This window comes from Cryptomeria japonica, chromosome 5 (assembly GCF_030272615.1).
Source record: "Cryptomeria japonica chromosome 5, Sugi_1.0, whole genome shotgun sequence".
NCBI classification, from domain to species: Eukaryota; Viridiplantae; Streptophyta; class Pinopsida; order Cupressales; family Cupressaceae; genus Cryptomeria; species Cryptomeria japonica.
This window is the reverse complement of record NC_081409.1, coordinates 681,818,679-681,842,987: the sequence shown is the minus strand read 5'-3', so window position 1 is coordinate 681,842,987 and position 24,309 is coordinate 681,818,679. Positions and strand designations below refer to the sequence as shown.

Here is a 24,309-nt window from a genome sequence, read left to right as displayed (position 1 = left end):
TCAAAAAACCTAGTGAGTTACTCGTCAATGATTTTTTGCACAACTCACGACGATTTCTGGTTAATTCTCATCAAAACTAATTATTTTTTTATGAAAAAACTGCCTTAATAAGGGTATCAATTTGTTTTTTCACTTAAAGTTAATGTTAAAAGCTTTTATGATTTTTGCCTTTCAAGCATAAAATTGGTGATGATTGGCAGCAATTAGGGGCATGTGACTAGTAATTTAGTGCATATGAAATTCATGGGGACCCAAGGGACACCAAAATAAAATTTAAAAAAATCATTTTCTTAAAACATTTTTATTAGAAAAAGGTACCAAATACCTAATTTCATCCTTAAGAGACAAAACTATGAAAATGGTGTGTACCATGAAGATTTGTGTGGTTTCAAAGGTCTTTATTTGGACCCAACAATGGGCAATAGCACTAGCCCTTGAACCCATTGGAAGCAATTCCCCCAAACTATCACAAGGGATGCTACCCCTCAACCCCTTTGGGATCTCCACTCTCAAACCCACAATACTTATTGTTATCTCTTGTCACATAAAAAACTTGATTACAATGAGGGGTTGACAAAGAATTGGCATATAATACTGTAATGTGCTGACTTAAACATTATTATTGCACAACTTGCAAAAAATCTCTTTAGATGAGGCAAATACTATATATGACACGGCTAGTGGAAGTGGTATTGTCACTCGTTTAGAGGTTGAAAGCATTTTTTATCCATGATATGTATTAAACATTTAGTATAATTTATATATGATGGAAATTGGTAAAATTGTAAACATTATTATTGCACAACTTGCCAAAAATCTCTCTAGATGAGGCAGCTACCATATATGATATGGATAGTGCAAGTGGTATTGTAATTCATTTAGAGGTTGAAATCATCTTTTGGTCCATGATATGTATTATACTCTAATATTCATTTATAAATGATGGAATCGGTAATATTGTAAACATTATTATTGCATAACTTTCTCTTTAGATGAGGCAACTGCTATATTTGACATGGCTAGTGGAAGTGGGCACTGTAACTCGTTTAGAGGTTGAAATCGTTTTTTGGTCCATGATATGTATTAAAATCTAATATTGATTATGTATGATAGAAATTGCTAATATTATCTACAAATTCAATAGTATTTGTGTTTTTAAGAATATTTTTTTAAAATTTATGCATTTTCAAATGTTTTACAAATGTGTTGAGTTATTGTCGAGTTTCGCCCGATTTTTTACTAGGTCTTGAGTTTTTTAAAAAAATGGGCCTATTGAGTAATTATCAAATCTGAATTTTTCAACTATACTTGAAACAATATTCTAAATTATATCTATCCCTAGAAATTTACAATATGTAGACCTTCGAGGACTTATAGGGTAAGTTCATCTTCTAAGGTTTGATTTCTCATGCGTGAAGAAGATAATTGATTTCCTTATCAACTAATTGTTTTTCACCTTTGACTACTCCATAATCCCTATTAATTGTTTTTGCCTACTTCCTCTTATTGGTCCCAAGTTTGTTGCTGCCATCTTTATTGTTATTCGCATCTAATAGTGAACCACTTGTTTTGGCATTGCATAAAGTTGGGCTAATTGTCATTTCACAACAAAGACATTTTATGTGTGCCTTCCATAATCTCTACTAATTCTATATAATTTGTTATTGAAAGTGTTGACCTATTATGAATGTCACAATGACTAATATAAGGTTTTCCTACACAAATGTCATTATCAAGTCAAATTATATAGTAGAGTGGCTCATCCCTCACATGTAAGGATACTCATTTCAATTCTCTATTATTTATGAGTGATATATTAGAATGATAAATCCAATCAATCTCAAACATTTAGTTAAAAAATATTCCTATTTGTATCTAGTTGATATCTACTGAAGAAGCCACTCACTCAATCAAAGTCAGTTTTCATTGCAATCTTCTCAACAAAGAGGCTCAACTCCATCCCCATATAACAAATATTTTTGGCTGGACAAGGTCATGTTTAGGTATCTAAGGTGCCTCTACCACCAAGTTGTGGAGTGTTATTTTTGTTTACAATTTAAGACACTTGAGATGGATGGGAGGTCCATAATCCTCCTTTGACAGAGCCCTCCCTTGGGTGGTTCCTTTGTAGGGTGATGCATCTCTCCCTCTTAGCACTACAACCTACATTAGGTGGAAAATGGTCTGTTTTCTTTCTTGTGTTGGCTTGTTACCTTTAGTTGTAAGTTTTCAGCACTTATGTTTTGATGGGTTGTACATTTCTATCAGCCACTTTTTTATTGTAAACCTTCTACTATATACTCCAAAGTTTTATGATTAATATATATCATACTCTAAGAAGTTTTTCTACTAAAAAATGTCTTTTATTGTATCTTATGCATCTATTTCAAATCATGGCCTCTTTATTTCCAACATCCTATCAATGCAACACATCATTGCATCCAATTTCACATTGATTGTTTCATTTGATGAGGAAGATTCATATTCCTTCTCTAGCTCTCAATGCCATAGTAACCATCTCAATTATAGGATTTGACTTGAATAAACTCATTTGGCAACAAAACCATGACTATGATATTTTCATAGTAATCTAAAACCATCATAATAAGGTTGTGGTTTACATACAGTATATTTCAAATATCTTTATTAAATGTTGGTGTTTAACAAGTTATAATAAAAGGAAAGCATAACAAAAAATAAGATCAATGATAACAAATAACATGACAACATATTTGATGTTGATTTAAGGGATTAGATGCAAATCTTTAAGAACACAAAAGTTCACTAACCCTCGATTGTTAGACCTTTTTGACAAAATATGCTAGATTTATATGTATTCAACTTGTAGACCATGTCTTCTTAACAACCTTTCTTTCAAACCACAGTTCGTGGACTCGTCAGAACTCGTAGAGTCCTGAACCGAGTGACCTTGGGTGAGTCATAGGGGCTCGGACTCAAACTCGTCCGAGTCTTGGTCGAGTCCTGGCGAGTACAAGAATTCACAGACTTGGCTCGGACTTTGCAAGTTTTTATGCCTGGACTCTATCGGACTCAAAAAATTGATTTTTTTTTTAAATCTCAAAAAATGACAAAACAAAGGCTATGGAGTTTTTCTATCGTTGGGTTTTTCTCACATCTAACACCTTGTGTGGATCACTAAGGCTATGGATCTTGTCTTCAATGACAAGGACCTTGATTGGGTCAAACAAGCAAATAGAGAGCCTGAGGTTGTAGCCATGGAAAAGGAGGAGGTTAGAGCACAAGTAGACATAGGCACAACTAATGTTAGTAGGGGTTTTTTAAGTTTGATCAGATTTAGAGGTTATAGTATTTTTAATTTTTTCTATATAATATGTTGATCACAATGTCTATAATTTCTTCTTGGATATATATTAATATCAATGTTATATGAATATATATCAATCTGCAGAATTCTTAATATCAATATTAATAAGGAGATGCTTCAATACAATGAGATTGCAATGCAGATCAGAACTGTATATATAATGCGGTCGATATATCCTTGATCCAACAATTCCAAAAAATATATTTATTGCTGAGACTTGTTTAGCACTTATCGATTTCAGTACCTCCCAAGCATATTGGATCGAATATATATATATATTAATGAGTGGAGACACGCGGACATAGTCCACGTAGAGACATGTCTCTACGTAGACACGTCTGTCCACTGAACACAAACTAATGTTAATCAATGTGTGTTGGCTGTTAATTATCATCGATACTAATATCGATTTATATTGTAATTTTAACCAAGGTTGATAATCATTATGAACCGTAATGACATCAATGCAACATTAACATATATGATATCGGTATCATAGTATGCTATCATTGATAGCATAGTATGATAGCGATATCAGCAATGTGGATATCGATACTCAATATCGATGCATGTCTAAATTAATATCAACAGTGTGATTAGTTTTAACAGCATGATTAACATTAATGATATGAACAAAATTAACAGCACGTCATTAGCATGATTAATAATAGTTATATTTCAATCATGTATATGATAACCAATAATCATAGCAGAATACAGAAGAAGGATAGAGATCAAATGCTCAAGGCCAGTAGGCCACTTATGCATTTGATTTCATTGATAGGAATAATCCGATCGAAGCTACAATTAATTAACAAGGGTGGCATGGAGTCATGGACAGAGACTATGGCTGTTGAATCATCCAAGACCTACCTTAGATGCCTTCGTAGGAGGGATGCAGGCTTCATTGAACCATAAACTTATAGTTATGTTTTCATATTTGTGTGGTACATTTGATGTCATGAATTTTATACTCCGCGTATACAATTGACAATATTTATATATCAAAATTTTCTATTTCCTTCAACTACAATTTGTGTTTATACTTATGTGATCAATGTATACTTGTGTATGTGATCGAATTAGCTTCTATTTGATGATGTTATTGTGTATTTAAGGTTTATTTAATAAAGGGTGCATCAAACAAGTTTTAAATCCTTAAAAATCTCTAAATTTCTTGGGATTTTCACTTTGTCGAGTCCTAGCTGAGTTTTTTTGCCGAGTCCCCAGTCCCAAGTCGAGTCACCCTTGCCAAGTTTGCGCCTAGTCCAAGTCTCGTTTCTATGCTTCAAACCTACCTTTAACATCCTAACACTTCATCTTATTCTACAATTCAAGTCAACATTTGTCAAAACCTTGGGAGTTAATTATAAATCTCTAATACTATTTTAAAATAGGTAATAATGTATGATTAGTTAATCTTAATTAGGATTGTTGATAAATGACATTTAATTACTCTATTACATTAACATTGCATGGAATCCATTCATAACCACCTACAACACCACAAACCACATATTAAATTGTAAGAGAGGGGATTTACTACCCTCAAGGCAATGTAGCCTTAAAGAGAAAATAGTCCACAATTTATCTCCAACGACAAAGACTCTACTATTTAATTTAATCTAAATGCAACTAAGAAATGAAATAGAAATATGTAAGCTAATAACAACAATTTTGCAACTAGATTTATGTAAGTATAGAATATAACAGCATCAATTACAGAGGATTACAAAGATGAAATAACTTAGAAGTTACAAAAATACAATGCATAGACAAAAAGGAACCTATCACCAATCAAGTAAGTTCCTGGTCTCAAACGCCAGTACACAACATGGACTACAATGCACTATGTTGTCATCCAATCATTATCAATTGTTGAGTTCCAAAAATATACACCTTTAGATCATTTCGTATCAGGATTTGCACACACAAAGAATGAGAAAAATGTTGGGGCCTATTTAGGGGCTTGCCTCAATCAAACCCCCGTTTTGGTCTTCTGACCTCCACAAACAACCAAGTAGATATGATAAAAAGACAAACAAAGTAAACGATGCTTAACCTAAAAAGACGTTTGCTAGAAGTAGACCCTATTATGGAGGAAAACCCCTACAATATCAAATGGTAGCACTAACCTCACTATGGAGGAAAGCCATAGTAGACGTTTGATAGAAACAAACCCCACTATGGAGTAAAACCCCTATCACAAAAAGGGTAAAATATATGCAAAGACATGAAGATTTATTGATTCAATATCCAGAGAATGTTACTAGCAATCTTGTGGCTCATTCCTTGAGATATTTGACAAATTTAAAAGTCAAAGCTAATGGAGGGGCTTAAATTGGTGCCAATGTGATTGTTGTAAATTCCTTTTGTGGTAGTTGGAAGTCTTTTTTTAATCCATAGCAAAGCATGTTTGCTTGAGAGAACACGAGGGAAGTGAGAAATATGTTGGAAATGATCATGAATGGGAGAGATTCGTTTGTCGAATTGGGGGGGGGGGATCTGTTACTCTTCCATGTGGACATTATGATATGCATCATGAATAAGGCATGTAGAATATTCACGTTTGAATCTCAAAAATATCTTGGGATGCTAGCGCATCACACAAACGTTTGTATGTAGCATTGTAGTCCTAGAAAATTCTACTGAATTTCAAAATGTAAACTAAAGATACTTAATCTTTGCCATTATGAAGTTAGAACCTTTGAACTTGAGACATAACTTTTATCATAAATACTAAGGTTGACGCGGGTGCAATGCATAAATGTGAAATTGCTACTGTATGCAATTTTTGTCACTACATTCATCTATAAGAAATATGTTAGGTAAAAAAAAATAAAAAATACATCACATCACTAACACCTTGTCACTCCATTGGATGTACATAGGTACAACACCATCTATTTATAGCTTATAATTAGTGGTAGAACATGAGTGCACTAGGGACACATTCGGGAAGACACACTTAAGCGGTCCCATAGATGTCATCCAAGGACCATGGCATGTAAAATATATTCATAATTTTAACCAAAGAAAAGTTTGAGATTATGTTTAGGTATATTTAAAATATCAACAAGACACCCATGGTGAGATGGTGACAAATAAGTTTACTCCCAAGCTTTTGTCTTAACACCACTTGACTATGTTGTGGACTTTAGAAGTGAGAACTCGTGTTTAGAAGAGTCTATGTTTAAACTCATAAATTGTATATCTTGCACCATATCAAATGAAATTCACATTTGTTTCCCAATTGGATGTATAATTCAAGGACCATGCAACCAACACAAAGCCCTTGTAGAAATTGACTAGGTCTTAAAATATGTGAATCTTCCTAAGAGACATTGGTGTGGATTTTGAAGATTCAAAACCTAAGCTAAAAATTGTATCCCACATGCAACAAGCTACCTTAACTTGGACTTTTTGAGCTCATGAATTCATTTAGGAAACTAATGTTAATGTCAATTGCAAAACAAGAAAAACAAGCAAAAAAATAATTCATGTGAATCTTCTTTTAAAGACATCCGAAAGAGAATTCACAAAAAAACATTTTTAGAGAGATGCTTTCAATAATTTGATATCTTTCCATATATGCGAGTATAAAGGATTTGTAATATCTTGGAGGGATGGATAATCAATAAGGAAAGCTTCACAGAGATTAATCTATACAAGAATATAGGAGATTTTTGGCATCCTATGCTCTTTTGGTTGTGTTAGTATTTTTAGCTCATAAGATACAGGAAAATAAACAAATTCTTAGAAAATAAACTCCAATCTCATTTCTTAGGAATTCCCACAAACGTATTGACATTTCATTTTTCTATATAATCATTCTTTCTAGTGCCAACACTAACACATGGGGGGGTTCATTCCTTGTGCAAGTTAATTTTTGGGTAGTATAATTAATGATATGATAGGAAATTTACTTTATAAACAAAGTTTAAAATAGACGGTTGTACAACTAGATCGATCAATGATGAATATCTCATTTTAATGTTGGAGAAATTGAACATCATCTACTTGTGCATAGAAACACAAAGATTGATCATGTATTATTGAGTTGGTGATCAAAGTATTACCATGTAGCTTTTTATAAAGCCTTCCCAATAAATAAATTCTCAAACCACCATACCTAAATAACTACTAACTAGCATAAATCGGGCTAAGGTGACATTATTAATGCAAATTTTAATATTCCAACAACCCCCCTTAAATTTTGCACTACAAAACCAAAACATGCAACAAAACATGTTGATTACACAAAACAAATACAAATTTTTGAGAATATTTTTCTTTGAAGAAACAAATCCTGAATTAGGTTGAACTCCATCGAACTACCTCATACCCTCGAAGCAATGTAGCTCCCGAGCTAAATTCCCAAGTTTTCACATTCCCACCTCCCCAAACTCTTAAATCACCAATCCCACAAATTATTGGACAACAATCCATTGCTCCATCAAGCTATCTCATGACCCTCAGAAGAGTATAATTGTAACAATCCATATTCCATTCACCAAATCCCTTACCTAACTTCAAAAAACAAACTTCACAATATATGCATTTTTCAATTACGTCAGCATTTAAAAGGAAAGAAAAAGCATAAGCTTCTCATGCAAAGCACCATCCCAAAGCAAGAATCTAGCTTGAGGTGATAGAGATCCTTCATTCTTCAATGTCTTCTACCTTCAATACTAAATGCACAAAGTACATATCCATTCCTAATATCGTCAAATCAATGATAGTCAACAAATATATTGTTTGGTGGATTCCAGTTGTTTGCAAACACTAGAAGAGCAACATCTTGCAACTCATCCTTATTTAGCATCCACAACAATTCATCGCTTGCTTCAATAAGAAAATATCTATCACTACTATCAACCACAAAAATTAGACCTTGAGTATCCTAGAAGCAATGTCTCCATAGTAGTTGGATGAAGCTAATATTCTTGTACTCAACAAACTCAATGTTTAAACTGATCGTAACAATATAATTTTGTTTCAACTTATACAATATGGCGATCTTACCAACATCAAGACCCACCATTAGAATGCACATCTCCTTCATGTCAAATAATGGTTTAAAAAACTTTGCAAATGTAAGACCCATCTTGCCCAACTATGACAAGTCTAACAAAACAATAAACACAATAGAGCAACAGAGGTAGCATTGGCAGTGACTGCAAAACAATGAAAATAGGAAATGATACAAACAATAACTCCAATTATAATGAATAAATATATAAACCAAGAAATTGCAATTGCTATGAATAGAAATGTCCTCCCCAGATGCAATCGCTTAGATGGAAAACTATACTCACAAAATCCTCTTTCCACTCAACCAACAAATAAATACCATGATTTTTCTTATGTTATTCAAACATACCCTAGGTCAAACAACATAAGATCTAAACTTCAAAATTTCTACAAAAGCAAAACACCCTTCATACCTTCCACCAATCATTTATGTCTTCCACCACACCCTCTAAAACAATAGCAGATATTTGTAGCCAAAACATGCATGGATAAAATGAATCAAGGCTTAGGACAATCTTTTACTACTTCTAATCCAATAGTGTGCAAAAACTTTTCATCAAGAAATCCTCTATTTGTGGTTTCATCCCACGGCCAAAAAAAATACCTTCGATTCACCTAGTTTAGGGTTTGTGCTTCTACATAAAACACAGCTTATTTTGGGTGAGTCGTGGAGTGAACAAGCCTTCAACACAAATGGCATCCAACTCATTTGTTTGTCCCTCTTTTCCAAGCACTCTTACACCATGGCACAAATAACTCTTCTTCAATCCATCAACACTTTCAATCTACATCTTGTCCAAAAAGTGTATTAAAATTGTTATGATACCGAAATGTTGGAGAAATCAAAGACCATCTACATTTGCCTAGTAAAAAAAACACAAATATTGATCAAATTATTGAGTTGGCAATCAAACTATTACCATATGGTTTTTATAAAGCCTTCCCAATAAATATTTTCTCAATCCATCATACCCAAATAACTCTAAACTAACTACCAACATAAGTCACTAAGATGAATTTACTAATGTAAACTTTAATATTCCAACATTTTCACAATAAAATGTTGCATTGCAATGTATTTTGCTAAGGCTAGTATTGAAACTAGCATGGTGCATACTATAACTAAGGAATATTTTTTATCTTTGCTTAAGTCAATTAGAGCACAATATCTCTCAAAATTGAATCTAACTATAAATTTCTCAAAACTAAAACTCTTGAAATACACAATCATCTCAAAAGATTCATTTGAACCCAAAATGCATTTCTCAAATCATTTGAAGTCGTTTTTATTGTATTTCAAAAATAAATAAATTGTTTGACCTCGTTGAATTGTGACATGTCACTTAAAGAATTTAAATGTAGATCGAATCAACTATACTCAAAATTGTGCTCAAGTTTCTGATACAGACTATAAATGTGAATTATGCACTCAAAAAATATTCTTGAGGTCTCATTGAATTTGAAATCTATGTTTCCTAACTCTACTCTTTTGAAAAAAAGCATTAGGAAATGAAACCATTTCAACTTTAATTACTATAATCATCTCAAATAGATCTATACTCCAAATCCTCTCTCTCTCTCTCTCTCTCTCTCTCTCTCTCTCTCTCTCTCTCTCTATATATATATATATATATATATATATAATATTCTTGAGGTCTCATTGAATTTGAAATCTGTTTCCTAACTCTACTCTTTCGAAAAAAAACATTCAAATAGATCTCTCTCTCTCTCTCTCTCTCTCTCTCTCTCTCTCTCTCTCTCTCTCTCTCTCTCTCTCTCTCTCTCTCTCTCTATATATATATATATATATATAGAGAGAGAGAGAGAGAGAGACTATATATATACTATAGATCTATTTGTGTATACACACATATATACAAATAAATCTATTTCTATATATATGTATGTGTATATACATACACAAATAGATCAATATATACGTATGAATAGATCTAGAGTATATATACACTTTAAATATATATATTCTTGATCTATTTGTATATATGCATATGTATATTATATATACTTTAGATCTATTTATATACATATACGTGTATGTGTATGTGTATGTGTATGTGTATGTGTAGATACATGTACATATATACACATACATATATAGATCTATTTATATGTATATAGATAAATATATAGATACATATTTATATATGCATGTATATACATATTTATAGATCTATACATTATATAATATAATAATATATACAAATAGATCTATATATATCTCTATTTGAGATGACTATAGTGTTATACGCAACCCATCCTAGATAAATTTCCTTAGATATTATTCCTTAGATTGATCTCTTGACGATATAGTCAAATCAAACAACTTTTCCAGTAGTGATCAAAAAATTATTCAAGTTTGAGTTAGTTTTCAAGTCATGTCACTATTGCGTAACTATGTATAGATATTACATTGTCTGTAATATGCAGTTGTAAGCTCCGTTATGCAGCTGTAGATAGTTAGCAACTACTAACAGTTATGCAACTACAACTACCTACATTCCTATATGCATCATTAGCCCAGTTTAATCGAATCAATCAAGTTCTTTACTATTTTCTTTCATTCTATCATATGGTATCAGAGTGGCTATTTTCTCCTGTGTGCCTGTGAATAAGGTGTGAGCCGATGATTGTTCAAGCAAGGTAAGGAGACAACTGTACAAGCTGCATTTTTTGCCTGGGAGTATTACAACGTCCTGTGACCTGCATTTGATGGAGATGTGATTCAGTTTCGCGCTTTTGATAGAGCAATTGTAAGGAAAAGATTGGCAAAGGTTGTGGAGCTGTTACGCTTGCTAGATGCATTTGCTTCAGAGTTTCTAAAGCTATTTCCGTAAATCCGTTTTATGCAAATCCTGCAATCATGCCGCGCTGCAACTGAAGGTAGGCGTGAAAAGAGAGTAGTTTAATGGGCTCATGTGCGGCAACCATTTTTTATAGGCACAAGATAAGCACTGAATTGCTGCGCAGACCTGAATAAAGGTGCAAAACGCCAGCTATTTACCTCAAATAAGGCTCGATCTCTTGGTAGCGTGGAAAATAGGCATAAGGCGTGGAGTTTGGGTCAGATAAACAACAGCCTATATGGAGGATTAGAGTGTGGAAGCAATCTGATACGAGAGAAAAGAACAGTAAGGAAAGAAAAATAACTGCATTATCATTTATTTGAATATTTTTACTCTTTGCTGGGAAAATTATATTGAAATTTCAATTCTCCTCTAATATCCAATGGGTAAGGACTTTCTATAAGCGTAAATGGATTCATCTCTAAAAAATTGAAGTTTAAATCCGGAAAAACTTTGCACACACCTGTAATGTAAGTCTCGATTTTCCCACGAATCTCCAAGGGGAGCGTTACAATTAAAGGAGCACAGAGCTCCGATGTTGAAGACTTTACTGTTGGAACAAATATTGTCTTGACCTTATCCCAATTTTCTTCAATTTCAATACCACCAAATGCGCACACAAGAAAACTTATCGTGCAATCAGGGCAAACTATAATAAATGAAGGTGCATTTTTTTTATTTTGAAATTTCAACGAGATTTGCATTGAATAGATTCAAGAGCCACAATGGAAGTAAAATGGCACAGATAAAGTTTATGTGATTAGTAACAACAATAAATTCAGATATCTATATCTTATATAAGTTGTTGTAGCAAAGCAAGGAGAATTTTAGTCACCTAACGTGAACAAAGAGGAAAGCAGTCTGTCTTGTTGGTTGTACTTGATTTTCTCAATCCGATTTGCGTGTGGACCACTGGTTTAACGGTTTCATATTGATATTGGCGATGGATTAAAGAGCTTTTTACTCGTCAGACTCTTAAGATGTGAAGGATTGGAAATTTCATTACTCTTCATGACACTTTTTGATCTTGCACAGCAACAAGGAGTTTGGAATGGTTCCGATTTATAAAGATGTCACATTTTATAGAGAAAATATAGTAAATATCACCTTTTATTTAGTGGTACTAACCCTTGTAGGATTTGGAGATCATGTGATAGTGAGTTAGCACTTTTGAAGCACCTTGGTGTAAAGCGAAATGAGGTAACCAAAGATGGTATATTTTTAGTAGGCGAAATGGAGTGTTTGGGATGTTGTGTGAATGCTCCCATGATTATTCTTGCTGAGTATACAAAGGGCTCAGAAGATTTTTCATACAACTATTATGAGGATGTGACACCAAAGCATGTTAGTGAGATTATTGAGAGGGTGAGGCACGGTAAAACTCCTCTGCAGAGTCTAGGTCATGTTAAGTCAAGACTAGCTGGTATTAATACTATTTTGCTTGTTGAACCAAAGCCTTCATCTTGCCATGACTTAGATTCTTGATAATGTCACTTGGAGGCTGACAACATTGGAGGATGGAGGAATTTCTATCATCTCAATTTAGCTTCTTATTTTGGGATGATTCTATGCATGAGAAGCATTTTAGGGTTTTATTTTCTTGCTTTCCTTCATGTTTTCTGTGTTGGTGCTGACAAATATGAAGAATGCATATATTGTGAAATTTGATTTTTGGAGACAGGTAAGGGGTTTACTGTAGATCTCAGTATGGATGGTTGCCCAAGAGTTCACTACTGTGATTGAGAATTATCACCCTTGCAAGGGTTAGACACTATATGGAGTTATGTGTGGAACTCAATATTGATTGTTGTTGAGAATAATTCGGTATCTGTGATTCACAAGTTTGGGACTGAGAACTTGAGAATTCACACCTTTATGAGGGTCAACATTTTGGGTCTTGAGGCAGCTTGATGGAGTTTTGCTTGCATAAGGATTTGTTTCTTCAAAGAATTTTTTTCTCAAAAATATGTTTTTTTTTAATGTAATCAACAAGTTTTGCGATGTAAGTCTTAAGGGAGGACCCTTGGCTTGGTGAAACTTGAGGTTTGGATGGTACATTTGTAGGAACAATATAATAAGGAGGGGAATGTTGCCATGACTATCCATAGATATTACATTGTCTCTATTATATAGTTGTAACCTCCGTTATGCAATTGTAGATAGATAGCAATTATGCAACTACAACTACCTACATTCCTATATGTATCATTAGCCCAATTTAATCGAATCAATCAAGTTCTTCATTTTCTATCAAATCCATCATAAGAAAAACCTCCACTAACAAATTTTATTAGTTTATTGACAACCATTATTTCTTATTCTAATCCTATATGTAGTCACTTTTATCTCATATAAACAAACAAATTGCATTGGTTTATTTTCTTGAAACATGGATAATAGGTCTAAATTCCATTTGCATTTGCTAAATGATTTCACACAAAGGTCTAAATAAATGAATTCCACTACAAAAAGCCTTCTCTCATCATTGTTTAACTAATCCTTTTGACCCTAATCTATTCATCAAACAATCTTCCATGTTGTAAGCTTTTTTACGTAGTTTCTGTACATCACTTCAACTGAAATTGTGACAGCTAAATATTGTACTAAATAATGTTACTGGTTTAGAATCTTAGAATACTCTAAAATTGTTGATGTAAACAATTGTTGGTAATTCCACTCCCATTGTTGTGAACCATTATTGTTAAATCCACTCTTTGCATAATTTTGAGCTCCTCAAAAGTTTTGTTATATGAAGCCCACTTAAAAAGAATGTCCATGTTTCCTCACTTTTAGGATATTTATTATAATACACGAGAATCTTGATGTCAATATGAAATTTTGTATCCAAGATTAAAATAAATTTCAAATCCATTCATTGAGTCATTTTCTAAATGATTTTTTATTGCATTTATTCTCATCAATAAATGCTTTCAACCTAATTTCATCAATATCGATACACTCTCAATTTCACGTATGCTCATAAAACTTTATTCTTATCCATAAAAAAATTCAAATATTCTTCTATTTTCTAATTTCCCTCTTTAACATTCTTTGTTCAAGTTTAAACCATGTTATTTTCTTGTTTGAATCTTTTAAGGGGCAACAAGAATCATAACTAATTGCTTCATTGTTGTACATGTTCTTGTGCATTTCTAAGTGTCTCTTCAATCATTTATTCTTGGACACTAGTATTGAAACTTTATTTATTATTTTTGGGGGATTTTATTAGGCTTAAGGATTATATATTCAAAGTATTATTTTGGATTCAAACTTAATCATACTTTATTCAAATTTTTGTACTAGTAAACTTATTTGAAATTTTATCCTTGTCGAACACATACTTTGTGACTTTGATCCTTTCTCCTAAATCCAATAATTGACTAATATTTGACTTTGTGTATTACAAATTCATTTAGCAAATCTACAACCATAGATAATGATATTGATTTAGGAAAAAAGAAATCAATCTCTTTTTTGTTCTCCTAAAGCTTCTAATATTATGATATCTCAAGCAATATTGAACATCTAAAGTAGGGACCATTCCCATCACATGCCTAATTGAAAATGAGTTCAAGAGGCACAAAACCAATCTTTGGTTTATTTGTTTGAGGTACAAGTAAATTTAAGAGATGTTCCAACAATATTATGCATATTTAATGTTTGATACCATCATCTTGGCACAACTTTATGTCCTCCACAAAATCATTCTTATAGATTTCGATACTTCTTAAATAATTTTGAACATTATAAATGTTGAACTACTTCCTTTAGAAACATTTTAAATCTTAATGTTTGATACCATCATCTTGGCACAACTTTATGTCCTCCACAAAATCATTCTTATAGATTTCGATACTTCTTAAATAATTTTGAACATTATAAATGTTGAACTACTTCCTTTAGAAACATTTTAAATCTAACCCTATTATAAGTGTAAAATTGTTTCTTAATGATTTTATAATATTGTATTTCATATTAAATTTAAAATATTGCAAATAAAATAATATCTTTTGTTGTCTTCTCCAAAGTCATCTTTATTTAATGTCTTCACCTACATTCCTAAATCTTCATGCTATATATTTTACATTGTACCTTGAGATCTATTACCATATTTTGCATATCAAGAAATGCACAATTCATAGCCATTAGACCAATAGGCATTTTGGTTACGAACACATACAAATTATAACAATGCTTGGTATTATACACAAAAATAAATTGAGTCTCATGTAGAAGTCATTATTATATCTGTATGATATTCAATACAATTCTAATTCTCATACTTAATACATTAATATAGAATTAAGAGTTTAAAAGGGAATATTATTTAGACAAGGAAATAACTAAGGGATAGGAACAAGGATATGGGGTAAAGGCGAGGAATGAGGACTTAACCCCTATAAAATATAAATAACATTATTTTATTTTTATTTAGTTACTTGATCTATTAATAGGGAACTATCCATTTTTGTTTGTTAAAAAAGAAATGTTTTCAACATTTTGCCACTTCAATGGTGCATTCTATTTTGCCACTTGATTTATCAATGGCATGCTATCCATTTAGTTAGTTGTGAATTATTCTAGCTTTCCTATTTTAACATGGCACTAATATTTTTCTCCAATTACCTTCCTTTTATTTGGATTTCTTGCATCAAGAACATTTTTAACCTTTCAACGATTAATTATGGATTTCCAGTCAATTTTTTAGTATTTGAATCTACTATCTCAATTTCACTTGAATTTCCATGTGTATACCCACCAAAGCTAAAGCATGCTCCATTGCATACTCTTTGAAATAGTTTAATGTTTCCAAAATACTTTCTTTTCCATATTAGTGATCCCTTCCTTGTGGTGTATGGGTGGCAAAAGGTACATTACTCTTTTTTATTCCATCAACTAAAGAGGCTTTTGATTTGAATTTCCCAATGAATCAACTGTACTACATTATGTTTATTTTTTCTTTCTTTCCCTTACTTTATCTTGATCAATTAAATTGAAATGAGTTTAAAATGTGATTGCTCGCCTCCCCAAAAAAATGGGCAAACCAAAATTAAAATGTTTCTAACATCCATTTCCCTATCTCTTAATTTCCCCAAAATTGTTAACTTATAATCAAATGTTGGAGGCCTCTTTAGCATTCCCATAAATTCAGTTACATAGTTATCAAGTTCAAAAAAAGATTTGTTTGGGAGGCCAACAAATAATAGAGATCTAGAATTTGTTTAAAAATTAAAATAAATCAATAAAAAATTTAAAGTAAAATATCTTAAACCAAAACAGAAATATTCATCTAGTCCAAAATGTTGGTTCTAACCATACTTGAACGAAGTTCGGCCCGAATCTAATAACCAATAACTTTCAAAATAAGAAACTTAGTTAAGTAGTTATGCCTTCTTTCTACTCATTAGAACTCAAAATTTGGTAGATTTTGAAGACCTAGAATTTAACTCTTTTTATCCTCCTTTCGCAATAGTAGTTTTGCCTTCTTCCAAGAAAAAACCTCTTTGAAAACCATATGAAAATACACATCATTGTTCTTACTTTACAACTTAAATTTCATCATAAATTAGTTTTCAAGTGAGAAATACTTTAGTGTTTTTTCCCAGTCTATTTGTTGTCTATTGTTATCCAAAGATTCATTATTTGAACATAATTCATCACTGACCTATAAAAGAAATTCAAAAACTACCCAAAAAGAAAAGAGAGTTCAAAACTATCAAAAGAGAGTTCAAAACTATCAAGATGTGTTTGATATTGTTGTTTTCTTAATAAGTTCTTAACAATCCAATTATCACCTCATTTATGCACAAAAGTAGCAAATACTCAATATAATTTAAAATAAAAAAATTAATGTTAACCATGCAAACATTTAATCATTGTAAGAAAGGTGATATTACATTCTATTTCTATTGTTTCATTTTAAACCTTCTTTATCTTAATAGTTACTTTCTACATGTCAAACCTAATTGACACTCACATACCATTACTTCTAAATTTCAAAACTTCCATTAGCATAAGCCTCGAATCATTCCTTTAAATAAGGATATTCTTCTCCACCTTTTAGATAAAGAAAAATAGATTATATATAATCTACTAATCACTCCCTCTTATATATATATATATATATATATATATATATACATAGATATGTACATATGTACATATCTATGTACATATGTACATATGTACATAGATATGTACATATGTACATATGTATGTACATATGTACATATCTATGTACATATGTACATATCTATGTACATATGTATGTACATATGTACATATGTATGTACATATGTACATATGTATGTACATATGTACATATGTATGTACATATGTATATATGTATATATATATATATATAAGTGGGTTCAATAGAGACTAATTTGAGTTGAAGGCTATGAAAGTCACAATACACTAAAAAAAAGAGTGGTCAAAATTTGGAGAATTGCTACATCTAAGTAGTAAGTACAACCAATCAAGTGAGAATAACTCTTCATGAAATGAGTTTTGAAAGGAAAAAATGTCACATTCAAATCTTGGGAAGTACTATAATTATAAAAGTCTCTATAGTTCTTCCCAGATGGAGCACATGACATATAGTTACCAAGAAATGGCTTGTTCTTAGAATCTAAAGAGACTAGGTGCTTTTCGAAAAAAAAAACCAAGGCCTATGAAGTTGTGACTTTGACATGGAAGTATTATTGTCCATGCTCTCCCGAGATTTTATTGGAATTGTTTGAGTATAATAAAATATTTGTTATCTAGCTATAAAAGATTATGTAACCTAGATTAGCATTTGCAAAAAAGTTCCAACTACTAAAAAACCAAGGCCTATCAAGTTGTGACTTTGGCATGGAAGCATTAATGTCCATGCTCTCCCAAGATTTTATTGCAATTCTTTGAGTATAATAAAATATTTGTTATCTATCTATTTAAAAGATTATGTAACCTAGATTAGCATTTGCAAAAGAGTTCCAACTACTAGAAATATATTTATCTATAGCCAAATTCTCAACAACAAATTTTCTGCAATATATATATAATTGAAATACCTCTGTTTTTCATAATTCAATTAAGGCAAGTGGTAAATGTGGTAGCACATTCTCTGCACTATGCTACTTCTATATAAATCAATGCTAAGTTGAAGTCTACTAAGAAAGTGAAAAGGATTGGTAGCTAGAGACTCCTCCCCCTCCAAATTTCTTCAAACTTAATACTAATGGATCATCAAGAGGTAATCTAGGTGTTGCATCGATTGGCAGGATTGGTCGTTATTGCTATCGATAGGCACAATTATTTTTCACCTCTTCTATGGATTGTCATAATAATAATCAAATGGAGGTCCTAATTATTTATATAGCACTAAAAGTAGTTTAGAAAGTTCTTCCTAGATGTAGCACATGACATGTAGTTAATGAGAAATGTCTTATTGTTAGCATCTTTGTCCATGCTTCCCAAGTTTTTATTAAAATTCTCCAAAATATAACAAAATATTTTTTTTCTAGCTACAAAGGCTTATATAACCTAGATTGGCATTTGCCAAAAATCCCAACTACTAGAAATATGATTATGAATAACCAAGTCCTCAACAACCAATACAATATATATAATTGAAACACCTCTTTTTTTCAAAATTCAATTAAGGGAAGGAGTGCTAATGTGATAACATATTCTTTGGTGTTTACCCAAGATATTACATCTCCCATTCAGATTAACTAGGTTGAAGTCTACTAAGAAAGTGAATAGGATTGATGATAGTTAGACTCTTGCTCCTTTTGATTTCTTCAAAATTAATACTAATGGATCCTCAAGAGGTTATCCAGGTGTTGCGAGGATTGAGGGGATTGATCATGACAGCTATGGTTACATAAAATTATTTTTCACCTCTTCTATGTGTTTTCATACTAATAATCAAATAGAAGCCTTGGCTATTTATACAACATTCAAATGAGCTTTTGAATGGGGTGGAAGAACATTATTTGTGAGACAAATTCTATGATTCTAATTCCTTTGCTAGATAGGGAAATTCTTAAGGAGATTCTTAGTCTTAGTCCTAACCTTGATTATGTTTCTTTTGTCCATATTTGAAAGGGATAGAATAAGGTGGCTGATTGCTTTGCTAAATGAGCTTTTTAGATGGATAGTGGTTGGGGTGTCACTGAGTGGTGATCTTTGCCTTTAGATAAAATTGAACGATCTTTGTTAGCTATTTCATCATAACCAAGCTTTGTTCTTTCTTTTTCCATTTAATTTGGATTAATTCTTGGATTGGTATGGTTTGCGGGTTTTGTGGTATTCTAGGAATCCTCCTTGAATTTTTCTGCTTTAGACTTTGTTGATAACTATGACTATTTGAAAGTCCCATCATTGTAATTGAATGTAATTTTTTTTCATTAACATAATTTTATCCTCTTTACTCAAAAGAAAAAAAATCTAAAATATAATTTTCAGAACAAATGAAATGGCTATGTATTAAATTTGAGCTAAAAGCTTCTTCCACGTTTTCCATTCTTACCCTAGTCTTTTTAGGCTATTTTGTAGTGACACGATGAAGATTTCATTGATTTGGCCGCGGGATAACCCTACAGCGGCAATACTCGTCATACCGAAGCGTACACTATTTATCATACCAGAGAGTACATGTCCTCCACTTGTTTTAGTGATGACGATGAAGGTTCCAGTAGCTTGTTATCTTCACTCACCACCTCGAACGTAGTGTTCAAGGGCAGCGTTTGTTATTTCGTTGTGTAATATTCTATCCCCAAATCCGAGATAGCTACAGAAAAATTATTTGCATTTCGACTCCGTCTACCGTTGAAAAAAAAATTGAGTAACAATATATCGTTGTAGAAAAAGCTCAGATGCAATACCACGCCAATGGGACACTCACTAATCACGTGATAAAAAGCTATGTTACCGGAAAAGAACTTTTAAACTCCCAGGCAACTGAAAGTAAAACAGTTCCAATTATATTTGCCTGGATATGTTAGAATAAACAGTTGTATAGTACTTTGGGCAAAGTTTGGCTGAGTTTTCCTCCAGATTTATATGAAATGATGCCGATGAGAATGCTCGGTTTAACAATCAATTTGTTTGACATAAATATTTCAAATCGCATTTTATAATTTGATTATTATTTTGATGATAGATCATGAAGCATGAGCTCAAAAACTGCAAAACTGCAACAGAAACTTTTTTGAAAGAAGCATATAAAAAAGATAATTACTCATCTTTGTTTTCAATTTCTATTTTGATAATAAATCATGAAATATGATCTAAAATGTTGTGTTAAAACAGCAGATCCAGTTTCTAGAGAAGCTACTTGAAAGAAGCATATAGAAGGGTTAATTATCCTTTGCCTGATGAAAATTTCATAAACAGATAGCTCTTTTACCTGAAGGAAAGATCTTTATCGTCCCCTTCGTGAGCGAATTGAGCTGAGTTTCGATCTTCTTAATAAATGCCATGGCTTCCTTGAAAGGCTTCGTAAGCTCTTCCTCGTACTTACTCAACACGTCGCAGTAAGCCTCCTGAGAAGAAAAAATATTTTTGACCAAAAAGCAAAAAGCAAAAATCAGAATAGTTTCCAGTTAAGCCCGGCAAACGAGTCATACATCAAAACCCACCTGCGATACAGTACCCGAATAAAAATTCTACATGTAGGAAAAGAGGAATACGATCAATGTGCTGGAAATTGAGACACAGCAGCAGCAATAACAAGATGCGATAAATAATCACCATGAATCCATCGAGCTCTGGATCCATTCCGATGCTCATATTCGTTTCTCGATCTTCTTGCTCTTTACAAACTTCATCTAGGCGAACCACAATTTCTGGAGGAGCTCCGACCTGAATCCAACCAAGCGTGCAAATAAAAATCATAACTTTAGGGTTTGAACTTTGTTTCCATCAATGTTACCCGCATTCCAGGGTTTCACACTACAAAGATTTCCATTAAGATACTGCAGATGCGCAAATAAAGATCTGAAGCGGGATTATTTACCTTTTGGCAATTGGCATAAGCTTCCAGCAAGCAAGGATACTGCGGATGCCCTAAAATTTTCGCCTTTACAGCCTCCATTTCCTCTTCATCCTTCGCAGACCTACTCAAATGAGGGCTACCCGACGAGGCCAAAGAAGTGAGCGCCGAGCTGCTTACCATTTGAATGGACGCCGGCTCCGTGAAGCATTTTTCTCTGTAGAATTCGAACGGTGCTGAAATTTCAGAGAAATCTCTTTCCGTCTTTACCAAAGGCAGAGAACAAACGGCACCAACGGCCGTACTGTCACTGTTCAATAAAGAAGAAACAGACTGCTGTTGCGGCCGTTCTGCCTCAAATATTCCCCCTCTGTTATAAAATGAGGAAAAACAGCTTTGAAGAGGCGCACTCTGGCCTTCACCCTGGGTTATAAGCGCCATCATTGAGCTTACGCTTGCGTCGCCATACTCCCCCAAGTAAAGCGCCGAGGCCTGAGCAGAAGAAGCTCCGTTATTCATCGGCTCCATTTCACAATTTTTCTTCTTCAGCCACAAGCAGTTAGATCTACTGTACCGTCATTATCATTAAACTGCCATTAATCGACCTCCGAAAGGAATCCGAGCCTCCTTCCTCTACGATGTGAAAAGGCTGTCCGCGGCCGCTTCCATTATAGTAAAAACTTTCGCTTTCTTAATTCTGCAGACAGATACCGTTTGTCTTTCCTGTATACTGTTGATGCGACCTCTGCCATGGTTCGCCCGTCTGCTGCTACGCAGAACAATAATATTATGATTATGATGACCCCACTATCCTCCACTTCCACCAAGACAGTATCTTTAACTCAATCCACTACAGAAAGAGCCATTTTAAATTTTTTTTAAACCCTAAATCGCCCCGTCCATACGATTTCCTTTGTCTCCAGGGCTTCTGTTGCGGCTTCCCAGACCAAATATCCAAAAAAATATTGCCTTTCCTCCATCTCACCCCCCCCAGTCCACTACGCTTGATTTGCCAGTGCCGTCTTTAGCCGAATATTTTGCCCGGCTAAACCGATCGCCATCCCCAACACACCACTCCACCACCGCCAATAATGAAAATAAAAGAGAAACATATATTCCACGCCGTACAGATTGACGTGGTATAAAATCTGACCGACATTAATTCTTCTCCGACTGACTGACTGACCGCCCGCCTGCTTCGGGCGAACATTTGACGGTCGACCCTGAGATGCCTCTAGGAAAAAATTAAATTCATCAAGTGGAGAGTTGAAATGCCAATTGTATTTTAAAAATTTTACTCATTTCAGTGTTTAGTGTGTTATGTATTAAATTCATTTTAATTTTAATTGTTTTTTTGTATTAAGTATCATAGAATCACAACTCAAGAGTCACAACTTAGAATTCTACACAAAGGTGTCCCTCATGAGAGTTGAACGTAGGTCTCCACATTGAGAACTCAATGCTTTAACCAACTAAGCTCTTGTATTAATAAAATGAAATTACATTCAAATTGTAACTATTTTTAAATGTTTGTTTTCAGTTATATGTTTTTTAAAATCTTTGTTTATTTTTTATTTTTTATATTTTATTTTATTCCATCATTTTAGTGTTTATTGTGTTGTGTTTTAAATTCATTTTAATTTTAACTTTTTTGTTTTTCAAAAAGGTTAAAATTGTATTCATAAAAGAAATTACATTAAATAGCAATTATTGCTCGTTAATGGGTGTGGTTGGGTTCAATCCAACTCCCTTGCAACAGAAGGTAGTTTAGGAAAAGTCTTCGAAGGGTTGGATGAAAGAAAATTTTGATGGTTAATCTAGCACCGTCAAGTGCAGAATTTATTGTTAGGGATTGGAATGGGGAGGTGATGCTTTTGGGGGCAAAGAACCTTGATTCCGGGACAAATAATGTTGTATCTGTGGCTTTGATGGCAGTTAAATTTTGTAGACAAGCGGAGGTGAGTAAGCTTCACATGGAAGGGGATTCATTGGTGATCATACAAGCAGTCACGAAAGGGTCGAGTGAGGCATGGCACTTGCAAAATGCAATACTCAATATTGTGGAAGAGTTGAATAAGTTTAATGACTTTAATGACTTTAAAATTAGCCATGTTAAGCAAATGGGCAACAAGGAAGCTGATGTTTTATCAAAGTGGGCTTTAAATTTCAATGAAATTGGAGAAACAAGATTTGAAGACATGCGACATTTAATTTTTGATGATTAATTTCTTGGTAAGGGGGTGATGTCCGCTCATTATGGTCTTGAGGCTCCCAAGTAATGGATGAGTATTTATAAGGTTGATGGTTGGTAAGGTTGGCGACGCTGCATTAATGAAACTCAGAACCATTATGAGGGAATGGGAGACGACATTGATGGATTTATTCTCATTCTCTTCTTTTTTAATCAAAGTAAAAATAGAGCGGACATCTACTATGATGGGTTTTATTGTTTTCTTTAAGTGTCGAGGTGTAGTTACAGAGCAGGAGCAGAGATCAAAGCGAACTTTACTCTCAAGACACATAAATAATTGTGTTTGTTTCACGAGGAGTTAAACCTTCGAAAGGTGAAGAGGTTTTTTAGGTTTTGGGATGAGTATTTGGTGTCATGTATCTACCTAATTGTTGGTAGAGGTTTCAAAGGAATTAAACATCGCTACGAGACCAGAATGGGCATGTACTCGCTTATGATGGCTTGGGGTTTGGAGAGTGGTGAAGACACAAAAATGGTTAGAAGTGTGATGGAGGCTTTAGTCCCCAACGACTACCTGGGGGAATTGGATTCATTGCTTGAATGGGCAATCCCAGGTGTGGGCTTTGATGTTGGTGAAGGTGTTAATCATGAAGGCGATGGGATAAAGAAGGCCATAATACCGTTTTTGAGATGGTCTCTAAGACAATGCAAGTATCACTATAGGTTGGAGGCTCGGTGGGGGTGGGAGGCCCTGAAGCTGCTAATCTAGATTAAGGAGTTGGAGGCGGTTACCAAGCACGTGAAGGTAGAGGAGGCGAAAGTAAGAAGGCATACACTTTGTCCACGAAGGGCAAAGATTAGTTTTGGCTCGGGTGGTAAGGCGAGTTCATCT

At 33.3% G+C, this 24,309-nt stretch overlaps 1 protein-coding gene across 1 annotated transcript in view; it reads right to left on the bottom strand.

Moving 5' to 3' along the window:
* LOC131040740 (homeobox protein knotted-1-like 2) overlaps nt 1–22,308 on the bottom strand; it is a 65,708-nt gene extending 43,400 nt beyond the window's left edge. The window contains exons 1-3 of the mRNA XM_057973692.2: nt 21,251–22,308; nt 20,986–21,096; nt 20,642–20,777 (exon numbers count right to left, since the gene is read on the bottom strand). Of these exons, the coding sequence (XP_057829675.1) occupies nt 20,642–20,777; nt 20,986–21,096; nt 21,251–21,754 (751 nt within the window). The 5' untranslated portion in view covers nt 21,755–22,308. The remainder of the gene's footprint in view (nt 1–20,641; nt 20,778–20,985; nt 21,097–21,250) is intronic.
* Nucleotides 22,309–24,309: the final 2,001 nt, after the last annotated feature.